General features: G+C 51.5%; 2 protein-coding genes and 1 long non-coding RNA gene across 7 annotated transcripts; 2 read left to right on the top strand and 1 right to left on the bottom strand.

The window, feature by feature from the left end:
• Positions 1 to 41: 41 nt before the first annotated feature.
• Positions 42 to 6,224, top strand: b4galt3 (UDP-Gal:betaGlcNAc beta 1,4- galactosyltransferase, polypeptide 3). Of its 4 annotated transcripts, XM_055510580.1 has the most exons (9): positions 42 to 527; positions 873 to 996; positions 1,079 to 1,520; positions 1,600 to 1,835; positions 1,916 to 2,106; positions 2,187 to 2,309; positions 2,999 to 3,103; positions 3,405 to 3,742; positions 3,818 to 6,224. In XM_055510580.1, the coding sequence occupies exons 3-9, from the start codon at positions 1,238 to 1,240 to the stop codon at positions 3,820 to 3,822; spliced, it is 1,281 nt and encodes a 426-aa protein (XP_055366555.1). In that variant the 5' UTR covers positions 42 to 527; positions 873 to 996; positions 1,079 to 1,237; the 3' UTR covers positions 3,823 to 6,224. The 4 variants fall into 4 exon arrangements, with proteins under 4 accessions (XP_055366555.1, XP_055366553.1, XP_029011006.1 ...); XM_055510578.1 differs by having other exon boundaries at positions 903 to 996; positions 3,405 to 6,224; XM_029155173.3 differs by having other exon boundaries at positions 3,405 to 6,224.
• On the bottom strand, positions 6,069 to 19,261 carry LOC129604399 (uncharacterized). 2 transcript variants are annotated; one of them, XR_008695223.1, is made up of 3 exons: positions 19,156 to 19,261; positions 6,562 to 8,637; positions 6,069 to 6,435 (listed from the first exon to the last, which is right to left on the bottom strand). It is a non-coding gene; the product is annotated as an uncharacterized LOC129604399 (long non-coding RNA). The 2 variants fall into 2 exon arrangements; XR_008695222.1 differs by lacking the exon at positions 19,156 to 19,261 and adding an exon at positions 13,087 to 13,533.
• On the top strand, positions 8,163 to 18,230 carry atp6ap1lb (ATPase H+ transporting accessory protein 1 like b). Its single transcript, XM_029155178.3, has 7 exons — positions 8,163 to 8,297; positions 13,518 to 13,555; positions 14,088 to 14,170; positions 15,087 to 15,325; positions 15,442 to 15,492; positions 15,581 to 15,824; positions 16,122 to 18,230. The coding sequence occupies exons 1-7, from the start codon at positions 8,164 to 8,166 to the stop codon at positions 16,356 to 16,358; spliced, it is 1,026 nt and encodes a 341-aa protein (XP_029011011.1). The 5' UTR covers position 8,163; the 3' UTR covers positions 16,359 to 18,230.
• Positions 19,262 to 19,578: the final 317 nt, after the last annotated feature.

The following is a 19,578-nucleotide window of genomic DNA, read 5'->3' as shown; positions in this document are numbered from 1 at the left end:
TTCATAAAAATGATAATTACTGATGAAATTGACGCCCTGTCGTTTTTTTCTAAATCTGTGTGTGCGTCTCTGGTTTGCAACAAAACGAACTGCACGTATTGTAAGTAAATAAGTAACGTATCTTACAGTCGTCGCCTTCCAGTAAAGCTTCTTTTAACCTGATGTGGATCCAGGTGAACCACAGCCTGACTTATCACCGCTCTCCGGTATTCGCGTCTGCGCATGCGCGTCACCGCCGCGCGCCCCTGCCCATCCAGACGCGTCTCGCCCGTCTGTGTTGTGTCGTGTTGACGCCGGACGGACATGCGGCGATGCCCTTGCGTGCTAACGCGTCCGCAGCCGTCGACGAGCAGACACCGGGCGACTTCGCTGTGGATGAGAGATTAAGAGGCGGCGGCGGCGGCGGCGGAGGAGGAGGAGCGGCGGGCACCGGGGAAGAAAGCGCCTCTCGGTCCATCGCGCCCACTCGGCGGCAGCGGCCCGTCGATCGCCAGAGAGAAGCCGGGGGATGGATTTGGGACGTGCTGGTAAGTCGGCGGCTGCAGCGCGGCTTGAGGTGAAATCACTACATCGAGGCGCATCCGAGCGGAGGACCGGCATCCAGAACCGGTCATGTAAACACCCGGGCCTCGTGCGCGAGCGTCGACGGGCCAACAGCTGTCTGTCGGCGCTCCACGCTGATCTATTTGAAGTCTTTCATCATCACACTCAGCAAAGGGATCCGCGGCTCACTTACACCGTGTAATTGTCCGGACAAACGGCGACGTGTGATGCTGGATTAATTTGATCCGCGGCCGTCAGCGTCAGAATAGAAGCCGGGCTAAAAAAAGACGCAAACATGACATTTCTTTTGTCGCCGCGTCTCGTTTTAGCTCCGACGACAGTCGCCTCTGTTCTTACAGAACGCGTGATGATGAGAGGAGGAAGAGGAGGAGAGAGGCGGAGTGAGGCCGTCCTGCTGCAGGACCGCTTTTAATTGGCTCTTTGGACTCACTGGTACAGTCTCATGATCATGGTCTTCATCATCATCATCATCATCATCACGCGCATTAACAGTAACGGGCTTCTCTCCTTTCAGGGACGTTTGATGGTCCACTTTGCTCGGCGCTGACTGAGCTCCGCCACTGGATGCATCCGCACGTCTGCACCCCTGAACCCGACCTCTGAACGGCCTCCTCTCGGCGCCCATTCCCCCTCTTATGCCCCCCCCCCTCCCCCCGCTCTCCCGTCCTGCACCATGGCCTGCTGCGGCCGCTCCCTGGACTCCCCGTGCACGCTGGCCCTGCTGGTGGGCTTCCAGTTCGCCTTCGTGCTCTACTTCTCCCTCGGGGGCTTCAAGGGGCTGGTGTCGGTGCTGGTGCACACCGCGGAGCCGGAGTTCGACTACTCGCGCCCTCACGACGTCTACACCAACCTCAGTCACGTGGGAGCGCCGCCGGCGCCGCCCCGGCGCTCTGGCACCGGGCCGCCCGCCACCGCGGCGCCGCTGAGGGACTGTCAGCTGCCGTCGCCGCTGCTGGGTGAGTGCGTCGGGCCGAATGCGCGCCAGCATGTGAGGCTCCGGCCCAGTCTGTCACCTTTTGTCGTCCCCGCCTCCAGTCGGACCGGTGTCCGTGCACCTCTCCGCTCCTTTGACGCTGGACGAGATCAAGCGGAGGAACCCGCTGGTGTCGCCGGGCGGGCGGTACCGGCCGCCGGACTGCGAGCCGCGCCACCACACGGCCATAGTGGTGCCGTACCGGAACCGGCAGACCCACCTGCGCGCGCTGCTCTACCACCTGCACCCCTTCCTGCAGAGGCAGCAGATCCACTACAGCATCTACATAGTGCAGCAGGTGAGCCGTCCCAGCTGGAGGCGCAGACCCCATTGGGATCAACCCGCTGATGCTTCTCTCTCGCTCTTGCTTGGCTTCAGTGGGGCAACGGGACCTTCAACCGAGCCAAGCTGCTCAACGTGGGGGTGCGGGAGGCGCTGCGCGACGAGGACTGGAGCTGCATCTTCCTGCACGACGTGGACCTGCTGCCGGAGAACGACCACAACACCTACACCTGCCACAGGCAGTTCCCCACGCACCTGTCCGTGGCCATGGACAAGTTCCGATACAGGTAGACGGGCGGCGCCGCGAGCCCAGCACGCTCCGCGTTCAGGCTGGTGGTGGTGGTGATGTTGCCCCTCGCTCACACAGGCTGCCGTACCCACAGTACTTCGGGGGGGTGTCGGCGGTGACCCCGGACCAGTACATGAAGATGAACGGCTTCCCCAACCAGTACTGGGGCTGGGGCGGCGAGGACGACGACATCGCCGCGCGGTGAGGAGGCGCTCGGCCCAACGCCGGCGTGGAACCTCTGCTTCTTTTCTCGTCACGGTGTTTTTTTTCGTCATTCACCCTTTTCGGTTCTCGCTCACACGTTTCCCTTTTCTTGGACTTTTTAAGTTGCGTGTCCTAACCTCATCTTTCATCTTCACGTCCGCCGTGGGTGCTGTGGCTTCGCTGGGTGTCTCTCGGAGCGGGGCCCCGTGAGTATGTTGGACCGGACCCGCTCGCAGATTCGGGCCGGGTCGTGGGTTCACGGTTTCCATTTCTGTGGTCCCCTCGTTTCTCTCTCAGGCGCATCAGCTGCCGCCTTCTCCTGAGAGGCAGCAGGGAAAAAAACCCAAACGCTCACACAAATTCTAGCATGAGGCCCCATGAACGGGCTATTTGTGTCCCAAACAGCATTTCTCACTCTGCGCATGGTGTTTGGAAACACATCATTACTGACATGTTTTGATTGACGTAGACGACAGGGGGTGTTACACCATCCAGAGAGACTGAAAAAAGGGAACCACAGTGTTTTCCACCACCTACGGGCCATAACAGTACGTTAACTCTCATGTGTCACCCGTTTTCTTTCTGTTTCCACCTTAACTTATAGTTCAGGTGAGTACAGTAGTTACTGCTCTGAGCCGCTGGCCACTGCTTTGACTGAGATTCTGCCCGTCCTGCTGCCTTTTCAGCATCCGCCTGTCTGGCATGAAGATAGTGCGCCCCCCAGTGGCCATCGGTCATTACAAGATGATCAAGCACAAAGGAGACCGAGGCAATGAGCAGAACCCACGCAGGTGAAGACATGCACGTTATGTGGGGGCATTTTCCCCACTGATCTATGTCTGTATGTATGTATTGATATCGTATAGTAACTAATCACTAATTTTGGTCTTTCTGCTTATGTGCCCCTTCGGAATGGGCTGCTCCTCGCTTTGCCATGCTAATATTTCTGCTGCTCTTGTTTGTTTTTAGGGTCTAAAAACCCTCTCGGTTTGTGCCTATAATATCCTAGCAAGGCCTTTGTGATAATCAAAAACAAGCATTTTTCGGTCAGCGTGGTCCCTCAGACTGACATCGGTCTCCCGGTGTTCCCAGGTTTGATCTTCTGAAGCGGACCCGCCTCAACTGGCGCTCCGACGGCCTCAACTCTCTGACCTACGAGCTCCTCTCCAAAGAGCTGGAGCCGCTCTACACCAACCTCACGGTCAACATTGGAGAGGACCCCCGCCTGCCCCAGGGCAAAGGCCTCGCCCCGGGGAGGGCGCCGCCCGTGCACCCACGCGGCGCCGGCGCCGGCGCCGGCAGAGACCCGGCCAGGCAGGAGAAGAGGCCGGAGCGCAGAGAGTCCGCGGCAGCAAACGTGACTGCGGCGAAGCCGGTCGGTGCAAAGACCGAGCCAAAGGCCACAAACGGAACCACGCGGGAGAAGACAGGTGTGATGAAGTAGATGGATAGCGAGTCTTACAGCGCACATCTGTAGCATAAAGTGGCTTTCCTGTTCATTTTAGTCTAAAAGCTGTGGGACGCCATGCGAGGAGCGATGTTGCGCTCCGTCCACGTTAGGGACCGTTCGACTCAAGCGAAGAAGCCTCTTTCATCTGCTGCGGTGCGTTCAGGGGCCACCTCCTCTCCGTTCATCATCCCGCTGAGCTCTAGTGGATTCCGAACAGAAGCGACCACCAAAACAAACCGAGCCGTGGAGGTCCGGCTCCACCCAGCGAGCGGCCGACCGGCTGCTGCTGCCGGTTCGGCCCACGGTTCGGCCCACGGTTCGGCCCACGGTTCGGCCCACGGTTCGACCCACGGTTCGACCCACGCCGCAGGGGTTTGTGTTTCTGTGCCTTCTCTCTTTTATGCGCGTTTTATAGACGGGTGTCGTTGCTTTTAGACGCTGATTTGGGGTTAATGTCACCTCTTGGCTCAACGAGGCGATTCTAGACTAGAGCAAACGATTTGTTCCAGGACTGCCGTTTTATATGTGTCTGCATTGATCAAGCGCTAATCGACTCCATAGTTACCAGACACGTCTGGGGTTTATATTTCTATAGAGAGACTTATTTATTTGTTTACTGGTTTATTTCCATTCTTTACAGTCTGGTGCCTCTCTTACATGTAGTTTATAGACAATCAAATCATATGGGAAGAAAAAGAATTATTTATCCAGCCACATAGCAAAGTAAAGGAAATATTATCATGACTATCTTTACGCCTGTCACATAAACATAGACCTGGCATGATAGTTGTTGTCTAGTTTGAATATACTCTTATATATGGATTGACCTGTGCTTTTGGTTTGATCTGTGCTTTTATATACTTTCTTTTAGATAAGTCAGGTTTGGGAATATTGTCGACCCGCGACTGCATTTGCCACTCTCATATTGTGTTTTGATACAAAGTGGTGGTAGTTGCGGTAGAGCACTGTGTATAGATTTAGGTCAGCCTTCTACTAAAACAACCAACCTTCTTACGAAGTGTCTTTTGGACTCTGTGTGATCGACCTCAGTTCGTCTGCAGGCTGTGGAGCGAGCGTCGGCCGCTCCTGCTCTCGCTTCATTCCGGCTTTTTGTGTCTTGGAGGAGGAGACGCACACACTGTAGCTCGTCCGATGTCATCCACCTCTGTGACCCGAAAGCCGCTGAGAATCTCAGACGTGCACGTCTTTTCTCCACGTTTGCCATTTTGAATGTATTGTTTTGAGTCTTGGTTCTGGTACCGGGAGTTCATCAGGTGCGGTGCTCGGTGTGGGGGACGTGCTGCTATTTGACCGGGGACGTTTATCACTACCTGTAAAATGACGTATTGTAACAAAGTGGGATTGTTTTAGCAACTAACACGTAATGTATTACTAATGTGAATGTATTTAATTTATTGGCTTTATTTATTTACTCACTGGCCAGACTAAAGCGATCTCAGTCCTCTCTGTCACAGAACAGACGATGAGCCCAGATTTATTTCTCATATTTTTTAAGTTAACGTTGTGCCTCATGACATAAACCCACGGTGAAGGTTAGCGCCCCCCAGTGGTACAGACTGTAGCACCCGCTGAGAGAAGCCGAGGCCTGAATGAAACTGCAGTGTTGTGACATGAATGTTAATTATTAATGTTCGCCATTCACAGGTTTCAGCCAATCAAACCTTTGCTTCTGTCTGCGACGATCACATGATTGATCCAGACAACTTAAAGGTGCAGAACAGCTGTGCGGAGCAAACGCTGTGTGGTGAGTGTCTTATGAATGGCTCTAGACGGATGGGTGCTTATGTAAGAGTACTGTAAAACCCGGCATCAGAGTCCATAGAGGGACAATTAGAACTAGTTCCATAGCTTTATACCGAGTATCGAGATGCATAATATTTAATCCATTTATCACATTGCCTGTATAATACAAACAGTGACACTGATAGATTGTGAGAGCGTTAAGGAATCTCCCCAGATTAATCAGCAAATTATCACAGTACCGGGAGATTGTTCTATTAAATGTATTAATTTATTAGATTTATTACATAGGCTAGTTTTTATAAGGGGTGTTTTTGCAGTAACTGTAATTACATGCACAGTCGGAATCCAGGATTTGGAAGAGGAAGTTGTTTATTCAGTCATTAGATTCACACGTTTGAACAGTGTAGATGCGATAGAAGGAACCACCTGAACCTGGAAGATGATGTGTCGATGTATACTGTACAAACCAGATGTAAGTCATACGTTGGGAGTGTGAAGTGTCATCACCTGGGGTGGCCTTATTTACTGATCTCGTTTTCGAAATGAAAGACTGTGTGTGTGTGTGTGTGTGTTTGTGTGTGTGTGTGTGTGTGTGTGTGTGTGTGTGTGTGTGGACACAGCAAGATCAGTAAAAAGGCTACAGAGACAGTATTGTAACACACAACAAATTACTATACTAATAAAAACATACCAATGTTTTCAGTTTTTTCTGTTCATTGTGAGTTAAAGGTGGAGCCAAACGTTTCCATCAAGCGACCCACTAGTGACAGTGGAGGCATCTTAATGAGGCCGGGCTGTAGCATTTGTTGCTCCTACGCTGCAGGGATCAGATGCTCATGCTCGCCGCCAGATTAGCAGTCCTATAGCGGCAACACACGATCCAAAACAGCTTGAACCCGTTACATCACCCTGTGTTTTGCAGGCATAAAGAGCAGGATTAAAAAGTTGCATATGAGATCATATCTATAAATAGACCGTGACCCCCAGCTCTGTTCGATCGATCTGTTTTGTAATGTAAAAAGCTGGATGACTCACCAGGTCAAAAAGTCCACCTTAAATCTGATCCTCACAACCCCAACACGACTGCTGCTGAAAGCACAGCTGCTGCGGCGAATCCACACCAGTCAATCTCAGCGAGACATTATTTTTTTGCTTCAAGAACAAAGTACGAGTCAGACGTCTGTCTCCACCAGCTGCCCGAAGTGGTGACGTTGCTTCCTTTAAGGTGGTCACACCTGCTCATCGGACTCCGGACGCTCTGCGACGCCGTCACGCTGTCACGCCAGCGCCGACGGTCCAGTCTGCGCTTTCCCGGCGGTGGGAGGACACAACGGCCCGCTGAGGACACGGTGGCAGGCAGACAGAGGGCTGAGGCAGCCTTCAGTCACCTCCTGTTACTGTATGACCCAGGACACACACACACACACACACACACACACACACACACACACACACACACACACACACACACACACACGCACTACCTGCATCACCTTCGATGCAAACATTACAAACCAATGCTTGTTCTGATGACGATACAGCACATGTTTAACAGTGTGTAGAATCAAGGTCCGTACCCACGGTAACAGATGACAAACAGTTATCATGCGTTTGTATAAAACGTTGTCAGAGCGGGTTTGAACTGTGCAGAGCGAGGCGGATCTAGCGGCAGGAGTTTGTTGTTTAAAGCGTTGCTCTGCAGTCGGTCCTTCAGTGTGAATCACTGCCGTGCATCAATGTGAAAATCAGCCGCGATAGTAGGTCACAACACTTGGTTACGTAAGCGACTCTTAATGTTCGGCTCTGAAACAGCGTCACATTGTTGGATATGGAAGTAACAGACATGAGAGGGTGTATCAGGTCCCTGTGTGGCCTCACGCATGGGGGGGGCTCAATAATGAGTGGGTGGGGATCAGCCGGCAGGGTCGTCGGGGCCGGACCCTCGTTCCCGTCTCATCCCACGGATGCTCAGCTGCTCCTGTCATCCATATTTGCAGCCTCAGTGGACAATTTCCTCAGCCGCGGGCCTTCTCTGTGCTCACAACAACACATAGATCAAGTGAATTAATTCTGCTATTGTGGCAGCATGCTGGAGATCTAGGTCACGTAGCCGCGGCTCCGTGGGCTCCGTGTTGCGTTCTGTGGCCGTGTAAAGCCATGTAAACATCCCCAGATCCCCTCAGACAATCTGACCTTGACATTCCCAGGTGATTGTCTACAGGGGCTGGTGACAGTGCAGCGTGTCCACATGTGGATGAGCGTAGGTACCATAGGTATGATGAGATGTGTTATGAAAACCAATGAGCTGTTGTCTATACTTAGGGCTCGCCTGTGGCTACGAGCGCGCGGAGGAGAGGAAGAGAAGGTAGAGAGAGCACAGGGGTGGACGTGGGAGGGTGAGCGGAGTGGCGAAAAAGGCAGAGGGAGGATGACAGCGGAGAGAGTAGGATGGGAGCGGGGGGAGGCGGGGGAGGAGGGGAAGGTGCAGGGAGGGGGCTGTGACGCACGCCGAGCGGCTCTGCTCGCCTCCCATTGGCCGCGGCCGCTGCCAGTCGGGGGAGCGGGGAGTCGGGCACTGCTAGGAGAGCAGATTATGAAGCGGCGCTCAAGCGGCGGCAGTCTCCTCTCATTGTCTCAATGGCTGCACACGCATTCCTCCTCTGCTCCCTCGCCTTGGTCTCCGCTCTCAGCCGGCCCGGCCTCTCCTTCACTGAGGAAGAGCTGCAGCCGGGACTCATCTATGACGAAGTGCCTGAAATCCTGGACAGAAGGTAAATCCATCCTCCCTATAGCAGTGGACGCGGGAGGGGTGTAGGGGACGGGGGGGAGGGGTACGGGGAGATGCATGCAGGAATGATGGGATCTTGATGTGTTCTCAGGGGCTTTTCCTCCTCACCTCTCCCGTCTCTTCCTCCCATTTTCACCTTGGCTGTAGCTCACATTGTGGCTGCAGGCTGTATTGGCGTAGCACAGAGAGCGAGCTGAGCCGAGCCGCCGGGCTTTGTTTGTCTCAGTGTTGGGGACCGCATCAGACGCTGCTCATCGATCACGGACGGGGCTGTTGTCTCTGGTCTGACAGGAAGGAGTTAAATAAGGTTGGGGCAGCGGGGCCTGCAGGAGAGGTACAAAGAGAGAGGGAAGGAGGGGAGAGGGGGAGCATGGGGGGAGGTAAATATGGATAGGACAGGGAGGAGAGGGAAGAAAGAATGCACAAATGGTCTGCTGGGGTCTGTTTACTGATGCAGTCATTGAGAGAGAGCGAGCGGGCGGGCGGGCGGGCGAGCGAGGAAGAGTGGAGTAGGGAATTCTAGCCATGTCTGCATAATGCACACGCGGTCCTGCAGGTCAAATCTGGATAAAATATTCAAGGCTCAAACCTGGGGACGATCGCAGGAGCGGCCCAGCGACGGGCCCGACCCGACCCGACCCGGCGCCGGGGCCGCAGCTAGAACCCGCTCCCGCGGCCTGCTCACAGACACACCAGGGCGACCCGGTGGTGCCCTGCCAAACCCACGGCAGCCTCTTGAAACTATGCCACGCTCACGCAAGCCTCTATAGCGCAAACGCTGTAAAGGAGTAATACGCTGCACTTTCCCACACAATGCTCTTTAATCAGTTTCCAAACACTTACTGCACTTTATGGAGTCAGGGATTATATTATAGAGGGCATGTCTTTATTTACCACGCAAACAATCTTATCTGCACACAAGTACACAAAGTGCTACAGTACAAATTACTTAGATTTAGAATTTAGCGCACAAAGTCTCAGGGGGTTGTTGTAATTTCAGCTCAGTCTCCAGTCAGATCCCTGGACTCTTCACAGAGAGTGGCTCCATTCATTCATTCTGGGGTTTTGAGCCCGTCCCCCGGATCAAACTTCGCACGTAACTCGGCGACGTAACATTTACAGTCCCCAGTCGCAGCGCCGCACTCGGCTCTGACACAGTCCTCGGTGCTGTTATATAAGCGCAACGCACGTAACGCGGGTTGGAAATGAAAGGTAAACGGGCCTCGTGTGCTGCTGAGAGCTTCGAGGTGCGTAGTCAGAAAGGAAAACAAGCTGATCCGTGCTGGAAGTCCGATTTTCTGCTGTGACACCTGCTGTAGTACAACAATACTACTGTACTGTTTATTTACAGCCGAGCCTCAGACAGACACCACTGCTGTGGGCGCACTGGCCCTTCATCATCACCAGGACGCTTTGTTTGAAGTCTGTTCTACAGAAACAGCATTTGTGCTTTTCCAGCAACATGAATAATTTGGCAAAGTCCCCGTGTTCACACATTTTTATGTAACTGCAATAATCTCCGTGGCAGCAATGTTTACGAAACAACCCGAGCCTAATATAGTTTAGCTGGGAATAAATACGATGTGAACTTGGGTGGAGATTAGGGGTCAGCGGACTAAGTGGTGATTCTGGGTTTTATCTGGTCTGAGTCTCAGCAAAGGCAACGCTAAAGCTGGAGGATGAGCTCCAGCAAAATCTGGCCACAAATATTGTTACAAGTAACATGAGAAAACTGTAAAGACCGATGAGAAGGCGCACAATAACTTAATAATGTAATGAGTTATTTTAAAACTGTGCGGCTAAAATATTAAGTAGGGAAGTTACTCACAAACGCCTCATTGCCATTTTACAATCTTAGTGTTAACACAATAGGATCCATTGTTATTTTAACCCGACCTAATGAATTTCTCAATTACCTGTTAATTAGATATGACCTGGATTCTACAGCTCCCTCAAATCACATTAAACCTTCACACTGTCCCGCAGGAGACGGCCCCTCACATGTTTACAAGGCGCAGTTGTTAAGGAAACGAGCCCCGTTCCATATTAACCTCGTTCTCAAGTTACGGAATAATCACGCCGTTCATGGCGCTCCGGGGCGCTCGCTAGCAACCGGACGCAGGCGAGCGCCTTTTAAAGGGTCTCGCCTGGTTTTACGCTTCGCCTGCGGCCGGTGAGCGGTGACACACTGACCCAAACACAGGCGCTGGTATGAGGTCAGGAGCATTGGCTTCACCGCGGAGGTCTGATCTGCGATCCGCTTCCACAGAAGGATTAGAAGTTCCAAGATAAACAAACAGCAACAAGTTGCGCCTGTGTCCGAGCGGCTGCTGGCGATTGGACGCCCGCGACCCCCGCGTGCACGGCGTGAACTACAGCACCAGCACTTGACCCTCAGGTCACATCCGAAGCTGCAACCCAGAAATGAAGGCAGCGCCTGAGCGGCAACTTGTAAAGTCCTAAAGCTTAATCTGCACTAATAAATCTATTAATAGGGAGCGGAGCACCTGCGGGATTAAAGCCGCGCTTTCCTGACGCCAAAGGGACGCAATCGCTGACAGCGGCGATCGGTGATGAATAAAGCTGAACAGTGTCGTTCACGCCCTTAAATAAGGTGTCTCTGGTGGTAAAGCTTCATCCTGGACAGTCTGAAATACTATCAGGGCTGCGTTTGATGTTTCCCAGACATAATACAAGGAAACACGAGAGCAGGGACACATCACTACTGAGAGACACACAGCGACCGTTGTTCTGGGCTCGGTTCTAGGCTCCGGTTCTGTTGGCAGATGTTTGCTGAGTGTTTGAAGATGCACAACCCTTAAGCCACCGTACAGTAGGATCGTGTGTAAGACTGATGGTGGTTCAGGGCCTGGGTGCAGTGGCTCAGCACTATACTGGAGCAGAGGCAGACAGGGCTTGTTTACAAGTTTGGGGCTCTGGCACCGCACCTTCCCTCTGCTCAGCAGCAGCAGCAGCAGCAGCAGCAGCAGAGGCGACGGATGAGAATCAGCTGGCCATTACCGGGCTCAAGGAAGGATGCTCAGAGGACCGGTATCGATCCCCGCGGGCGCCCGTACAGTAAATCCCACTCTCCTGGAGTGCGGACCGGGGCGCCCGCGCGAGGACGTGTCCCGGGATCCGTGCGGCGCGAGCGAGCTGAGCCGAGGAGCGGCTCTGGGTCTGCTTTGATTATGTAAAGGGCCTGTTCAGCACCCAGGCGCCGTGTGACGGGCTGAGCCAATGACGGGGCCGCAGCGATCCTGGGCTGCTGACCCGGCGAAACTGGCACAGGAACAAACGGCCGGGCTTTACTTAGAACTCGCACACTCACACCGGCGCCGCTGGCCCGTTTCAGCCCACTGAGGCCTGGGACGGCGGCCGCCGGACGCTGGCTCGGCTACTGTAGTTGTTTATTATTATTATTGTTTATGAGGCTTCAGACGCCACTGCCAGGTGCTTTCGGCAGCTCTTTTATGGGTGAAACACAAACCAGCTTACCCAGCACTCACCTGGGACAATGTATAAGGTTTTTATTTACCATATCTGTGAACTCTGACGTTCATCATGGATTCATATGACCAACAGGGATGAATATTCACACACACACACACACACACACACACACACACACACACACACACACACACACACACACACACACACACACACACACACACACCAGCGAGTCTGTGATGGACCCAACCATCATTGACGTTGAACTTGGCTCACACACACACTGGGACGTACTTCAGACGGCTCAACAGGACTGCACATTATGGCCGGTTGCTCAGCCATTGTCACGTAGGTCACTTCAAGTCTATTGATTAGCACTTGAACTGTCATGAATGCGGCGGGCTTTGACATCACGCCCTAATCTCTTCATCTTGTTCAGGGACTACGGCTCTCCATATTTGGGTTCCAGTGGAACTGCCCTGCGCTTAGCGCTAATCCTAATCCATCTGGCACTGCACAATACTGCCCAGGTGCAAAACTGCAGCAGACGGGCTGATGCATAACTGCTGCAGACAGATGGCACTTACCCCAAAACTGTGACAAATCACAACTGGACCCTGTGGATTTCCTTAATATGGGTCATTTCTGAGCATTGCATAATTCCATTAATCTGAAAAATGAAAACAACAACAACTACTACAAATAAACACTGTTAACGACATGCTGTATGGACGAACTGTGTTGGACTGTTTTACTATAAATGTAGGCTTGTTCATAACTCGACTGTGGCACATGAAACAGATCCACCGGTGTTTGTTCCACCGTTCGAGGGAACCGATGCGCATCTGGGCCGTAGCAACAGTCGTCATGCTGCTGTTTGTTTTTGTTTGCTTTCTGCAATGAGAATAAATACGCCGCTGTTGTGTATCTTCTAGGAGGATGAGAGACCACAGCACTGCTACTCAGCAAAGGGTGAAAATATCAATGCCAGATTCTGTTCAGGTCGTTGTACTGAAATCCTCTAAACCATTGAAATAGTAGTAGACAAATCAAAGAAATCAACAGAAAGACAACAAAGCAAACAATTATCATGTCCAGACCAGCAGATCTTAAGGTTGGCTGCTTACAGGCCCATTATAACTGGCTATTGTGTGGAGATTAGTGAGCCAGCCTAGATAATCACTTAGAACAGTCTAGGACAGACAACATACTGTAGTCAGAGGATTCGACGATCACAACAGGCAAAAGTGACCATGTCAGTGCCGCTCAGTAAGCCCATCTTATGTCTTTGATTAGACACTTAAAGGGATCACGATTACCTTAAAGAGGCCACACTGGCTTTAGTGCCGCTGGGAGCGAACACGTGAAGGAGGACGGAGGTTCATCCTCTTCTGCTCCGTATGTAGGTCAGTCCCACATCCAAGATCCGTCATTTAGTCCAAGCAAACCCCACACAACGAATGCCACGCGTCTTAACAGGCGGCTGCATTTGGTGCCGGTGCTGAGGATTTACAGAAGTAACGGGATGACGTGAATGATGGGGGACGACGTGAACAAAGGCCCCAGAATCAGACGGGAGCAGTCGTCACACTAACACACTAGCATGGCTGATAATAAGTGTGCAGCAGTACAACAATGCTAAAGCTGAGCATCAGTATAACCGGATGTGCCTCGCGCGTCTTATACTGTTTCACTGCAGCTGTGGACAAAATGCTTGATCTAAAACCAGCATCTTCTGTCTTTTCCGCAGCAAAGAAAACCCCAAACAAGCAACAAGAGTCACGTCAAGTAAGTAACACATTGGCTGCGACACAAGTCCTGATTCATCTAAGCTGCCACGGTCGTTTTGACGCTGATGCGTTGGATGGACGCTCCTGACGAAAGCGTTTCCTACTCGCGTCGTCACCGTAACGCAAACTGACTTTGAAGTGCGTGATCCGCGCACCTCAGACGCGTGGGTAAATTTAGGCTCCTCGACAAAAGCGCCGAGCGGATGATGAGACGCTCCTATAAATTACACGATGGCTAATCACGTGTTCCGGCATCGGAATGAAGAGTATTTTGTAAACAGTGAGCATTAGCTACTACCGTAACTGTGAAACAAACCGCCGATGAGTCAGTGCGATGACGCAAAACTACTGGAAATAGACACCAGGCCGGGCGCCGAGGTGCGCGCAGGCCGCTTTGCGCCTGTAGTCTGCGTGAAAGCGGCTCAACCTCCGCGCTTGTGTTGCAGCCTGCAATGCAGCAGCGCGCGGAGCCGCGCGTGTGCGCCGGTGTAATCTTTCACGGCGGCTCTAATGTGTTTTTGTGCTTCCAGGTCAAGACAGCGAGTACGGTCTAGAAAGCGAAGAGGTCATTTTGACGCCCGAAGATGAAAACCCACTCAGGAGAATACTGCAGGTACACAGTCCGTGCACGTGCACGCGCAGACACATTAGCGCCACGGCAGAGGATGCGCACTCAGGCGCACCGCTCGACCTTGGATGTGGGAATGCGTCGGGTCTCACATTCATCCGAGGTAAAATATCATTGGCACCTATAAATACTGGGCCGCTCTTGAAAATTAGCCCACATCCACATCCAGTACAGCACCCCTCTCGCTGCCATTTTATTCTGAGTATGACTTTACCAGGCGAATCATTGTGTAGCCAGCGTGATTGCCTCTTTACGTGTCTTGTAAAGTTGCGCTGGATTAGCCCACATGCCCTCCAATGAGCGCCAGGAGATTAAAAAGCCAGAGGGGGCAGCGTCTATCGGTGCAGTGCAGACATGTGGACCAACATGATATGCAAATTCACAAAGCCGCCGTTTTCTACAAAGACGCCGCTCCTGTTCTCGTTTGAGAGGGAGAGGCTCCAAACGTCACCTTGTGCTGACGTCCCGTTGTTCACAGGCTTCAGGGGCCGGGGTCATTTCTAACGGTGCCCTCTGAGGTGAAGCAACAGTCAGCGGGGCGCGGAAGCTGCCGCAGCTCCTACGGGGGGCGGTGCGCGCGGCTGAGCTTGTTGTGGGTCAGGCGTGTGGACTAGACGCCGAGCTGCGGGGCGGACACGCGCACGCATGACGTACCCGATCGATGCGGCTGCGTCCTGTGCGCGCCGCTAACAGGATTACCTGAATGTATGCTATCTATTTACCAGCCAGTAATGGCTCATTCCAACTGATGAGACACAATTAGTTTTGGTGTGTGATGCCATGTTACTATTCACATCGCCCCCTAGAGGCCAGTCGAAGCATTACACCATGCTTTGTGCCAGTTTACTGCAGTTTTTTTTTTCTCACGTCTCCTTTGTTCGATCTCTTCACATGTTCGCAGCCTTTTAAGTGGCATCAGCCGGGGATGACTCACAGTAAGAGGAAGCTTCTCCAGTCTCTGATGGGGCCTTACGGGCCTCTGAGTGTGTCTTACAACGGGAAGACCTGCATTCTGTTCAAGGCAAAGCGGCTGGCGATCCGCTACAGGAACCACACCTTCATTGATCTGACGGAGAGGGTTTTTAACTCCAACTCCCCGGTCGACACCAAAGGCTCCGTCTGCACCAAGGAGAAAGCGACGTGAGTCAAGAACATTTACTATTCTACTCTTAGACATAAAGAAAATAGCTGAAATGTTTTCAGTTCACAAATGCTGCTGTTAAATAGTATGTTTACAGATTTCTGGTTTTGTTCAGACTCTCGTTGCGGTTCGGCGACGTGGAGGATTTGCGAGGTCTAGTAATCAGGTGACATGCGCACACTTCTTCCAAGTATTAGCACTAACTAACACCTCGAAGGCCTCATCTCTGAACCATTCACTGCCTTTTCTTCCAGGCTTCAGATGTCCAACACTTTCTACGAGGCGGCCGGTCAGAACTGGTTCACACTGGACAGCGTTCACATCCACTACAACTGGACCCAGGAGGCCACGTTCAACGCCAGCGAGGTCTACGCCCCGGCCACCTCGTCCTACCATTGCCAGCACGTCAGCAGCCTGCACAAATACGACACCCTGCTAGTGCCCAGCTCCCACACCGACACGTCCGCCAACTGGCACATCACCTTCACCGACTTCCAGGTACGCCATGGCCGCCGCTCTAATAATAACGACCGCAAGCCCCTCGCGATTCTAGTCTCCCCCCCCCTTGTTGCCTCCATGTTGGCGCGTGTGCGTGTTTCCCTTTGTGCGCCGCTTGTTTTAGGAGGCAGCCGGTCAGTTTGCCGTCTGTTTGGCAGGCTGTCGGTCTGCTTTCGTGGCCGTCAGCTAGGCTGTGCTAACCTTTCCATCTGTCCAGAGCCTGGTAAACCGAGAGAGAGCCTCGTCCTTTTTAGTTCAGCCTAATCGGATCCTTCTGCCTCCCCTCCGCTCCTCCAGATCCAGGCCTTCAACGTGCAGTCGGACAAGTTCGCGTCGGCCAGCGACTGCGCCACCTTCCTGACGCCCGCCATCCTGATGGGCTTGGTGACGTCGCTGATCCTGCTGCTGGTCCTGGCGTACGCCCTGCACATGGTGGTCCACCTCAAACACATCGACCGCTACGAAGAGCACAAAGCCACCGTATACTTCCCCAGAAGCCCGGAGGCCGAGCTGCCGGACAAGAACAGCCTGTGAAGGAGGCCCAAGGCCTGAAGGACAACAGGGGAAGCGAGGTAGAAGGAAGCTGAGAAGCAAGGCTGAGTGGAGCGCACGTGAAAACAAGAGTGAAAAAGTATCCTCCACAGAATATTTGTTCAAACAAAATGACAACATTGCCTGTTCATATGAAAACCTTCTAAGTCTTAACTACTTTAAGTAAATGCAGACCGTGGTTGGATACTTTTTCTTCTTTCCTCATCGACCTGCATCTTAGCAACCCGTATTTCGAGTAAGGCCTTTGGATGTTCCAGCCTCTCCTTGAGAGATGGTCTATTATCCTAGTGTCAGAGGTCAAGGACAGCCCCCGGGGGCCTTGAAGGGTGACAGCATACACAGGCCTTTACCCCAGCCAGCCATTAAAACCGCAGCAGGCTAGCGACTGTAGCTAATACAGCTAACATCAGATGCTCCTGATTCAATGTATGTATTACACGGCTCAGTGTCATTTTACAAGCTTCCAACATGCACATTGTCTTTTCAGCTTTCATTGCGATGTACTTTGTCTAATACTGCTGCAAGAAATATATACTTTAAACAGCTGGTTTTCTAGCTGAAATAGCCGTATTAGCTGCATGTGATAGGCTGATCTGTCCGGGCTAGCACAGTGTTTCCTAATGACAAGGATTGGAGAGAATCTTGCATGAGTTGCAGCTTAAAATAATCAAAAGCGGAACACAGAGGAAGGAGCTTGAAAAGCTTTCGAGTTGTAAACAGAGGGAACACTTGGGATCCACTGGTCTAGCATCTGGCTGGAGTGAATGGACCAGCACAACTGACCCTTCAGAGCCTCTGGTGTCCCTCACCCACCCCTGAGCAAGACTGCTGCTTGGGACTTAACTGTGAAACGGCCTTTTACAGACCAGCCAGACGAAGGGGGTTCTACTGTACAAACTAGCACAACACTTGTTAGCGGCGCGAGCGCTAACAGCGGACTATCAAAGACTACACAAGGAACTATGCTGCACAACGTGGCTCGTCCGTGGGCGCGGCAGGCGAGTGGGACTCCCTGAGAGTCGAGCGTTTGGGCACGGGAGGCCACGGGCTCTCTGTCCACCTCTGGATTTGACTGCCAAAGCGAAGCTGCAAAGGAGATGCCATGAGACGTGGCGAAAGACAGAGCGAGACGATGTGGAGATGAATTTCGAAAGCTAACCATTACAGCTATGTACAAAACAAAACAAAACTACATACATGTACAGAAATGTCAATCTGCAGAGATCTTTTTTTATATCCAGTGTAATCATGAAATACTATTAGGTCCAGGATGACTATGCTAATCCTCATAACCAAAAAGCTATACCAAGTTTTAGTTACATTAAGATCTCTATACGATCGATCATAGCTGTCTACTATCTTCAGATATTGCACAACTAATAAACATAGGTACAAGTAAGACATTGTGCTATGAGGATTGGTGAAAGTATCAATGCATATGTTTTTTTCTACAATTATTACACTGTCTGTCTATTTGTTTTAAGCTGGGTCAGACGATGTAATGTCCAGTTCCATCTAACTGTAAATTACAGTACGGTACAGATTCCTACCATAGGAGGACGATACTACGGAATGCCGTCCAAGCCACTGGGATTTATAGACGCCATTATTATGCCAGAAGCCACACTAGCAGCAGCAACAGCATCAGTAAGTCATTACTACTGATAAAAAAAATTCTCAGCATGACAGTAAATAGATATCTTAACATTTGATATGGCAGTTCTGTCAATCTGTAGCAGTGTGAAATGTGTTCTTTGGTCATAAATGTATCCTACAAACTAAGAAATGAGTGGAGACGGTTTGTCCAAGGACCAACTGATGTAGATTGAACAATAAATGATACTGAGGAAAAGATGTGACGTGTTCATACTGTATGCTGAACTGATTCCATGTAACATATCTCTGGCCAATCCATTTCCCGAAGCAGCCACAGCGTTCCAGCCTAGTGTCTGGGTCTTCTGCCAGTGCCGGCTCCCTCCTGAGCTCCATCTGCTCTGTCCTCTCACCTCAGCTCCGACCCAAAATGTCAGTACCCCTGACGAGGACAGTTTACTGGCTGGCACCAATCAAAGGCCCCAATCTTCACTTCACCGGTACCGATAAACCAGGGCTTCAGGGTCTGAGCTAGTTCTGTATACACTAGCACCATAACTATCTCTACCACTAGACTTATTTTTGTATTTACATGATTAGAATGAAGAATTATCGTTTCTCCCATAAATGCTTCTTTGAACGGTCAGTTTGCGTGTTTTTCAGGCTGCATGCAGTAACTCAAGGGGATTAAAGGTCCTTCCCACTCTCTCTGCAGATATTCATGTTGTACATTGCAAGATTCTTGATTTGGGAATTATCAATTATTCACAGATATGTCTGTGACTGTCAGGTGAGTGTGAGGACTTTTCCAAAAGCTTTAAACTATGGAGGTTGAGGCTGAGGATGTGTTTACGTCGGGAGCTGGAACAATTTCACTTAACCAGACAACTGGAACTCTGTATGGAAACCAGTATGTGTACAACCACTGGTCAAACTACTGATGTCATACAACCAACTGTCCACACAGGTGAGGTGGAATAATTCCAAACATATTGAAGCACATCGTAAACATGATATCTGTCCATGAAGACATGAATGGTGGTTTATTGATATGAATGTAAGTGCTCCTGTTCCATCTTCCCTCTCAGTCTCAGTCTATTGTCATTGTCTGGAGCCACACATACTCACCCTCAGCTCTACCTCACGCACCCCACGGTTCCCAGTAATCACTGTTTACTCATTTCACCTGTCACACTCCTGTTTGACCTTGTTCCATCGTCTGCTGCCAACATGAGTGCCTCTTCATCCATTAAGCTGCAGCGGCCGGACTGCTCTCATGACCACGCTTCTTTGACTGAACCTCTTCAGCTGCTGTGAGTTTCTACACTGATGACTGTTTTTTTCTGTGTGTGTGTGTGTGTGTGTGTGTGTGTGTGTGTGTGAACCTGTTGCTTGGATGAGAGTTTTTTTTACTTTTAGAAAACATTGTGCACAGACAGCGAGAGAGAGACACTCATCCTCAAATCCCCACAATGATGGTTTAAACCCAGAAACCATTTTCCCGCTGAAACAAATTCATTTATTTGTCTGCCTCATAACGTTGTGATTTTAAACAACCTCCACTAGATGTCAGTGTTTGCTTGTGTCAGAGGCAGTTGGAGCTACTGCT

This window comes from Betta splendens, chromosome 7, assembly GCF_900634795.4.
Source record: "Betta splendens chromosome 7, fBetSpl5.4, whole genome shotgun sequence".
NCBI classification, from domain to species: domain Eukaryota; kingdom Metazoa; phylum Chordata; class Actinopteri; order Anabantiformes; family Osphronemidae; genus Betta; species Betta splendens.
The sequence above is the reverse complement of the archived record's forward strand: the minus strand, read 5'-3'. Positions and strand labels throughout refer to the sequence as shown.

Bases quoted from the DNA above. Each gene is read 5' to 3' on its own strand.
- b4galt3 (XM_055510579.1), top strand. From the start codon at position 1,238: ATGGCCTGCTGCGGCCGCTCCCTGGACTCCCCGTGCACGCTGGCCCTG. The intron at 1,836-1,915 runs GTGAGCCGTCCC...GCTTGGCTTCAG, and splicing joins GCATCTACATAGTGCAGCAG to TGGGGCAACGGGACCTTCAA. The intron at 2,310-2,998 runs GTGAGGAGGCGC...CTGCCTTTTCAG, and splicing joins GACGACGACATCGCCGCGCG to CATCCGCCTGTCTGGCATGA.
- atp6ap1lb (XM_029155178.3), top strand. From the start codon at position 8,164: ATGGCTGCACACGCATTCCTCCTCTGCTCCCTCGCCTTGGTCTCCGCT. The intron at 13,556-14,087 runs GTAAGTAACACA...TTGTGCTTCCAG, and splicing joins AGCAACAAGAGTCACGTCAA to GTCAAGACAGCGAGTACGGT. The intron at 14,171-15,086 runs GTACACAGTCCG...ACATGTTCGCAG, and splicing joins CACTCAGGAGAATACTGCAG to CCTTTTAAGTGGCATCAGCC.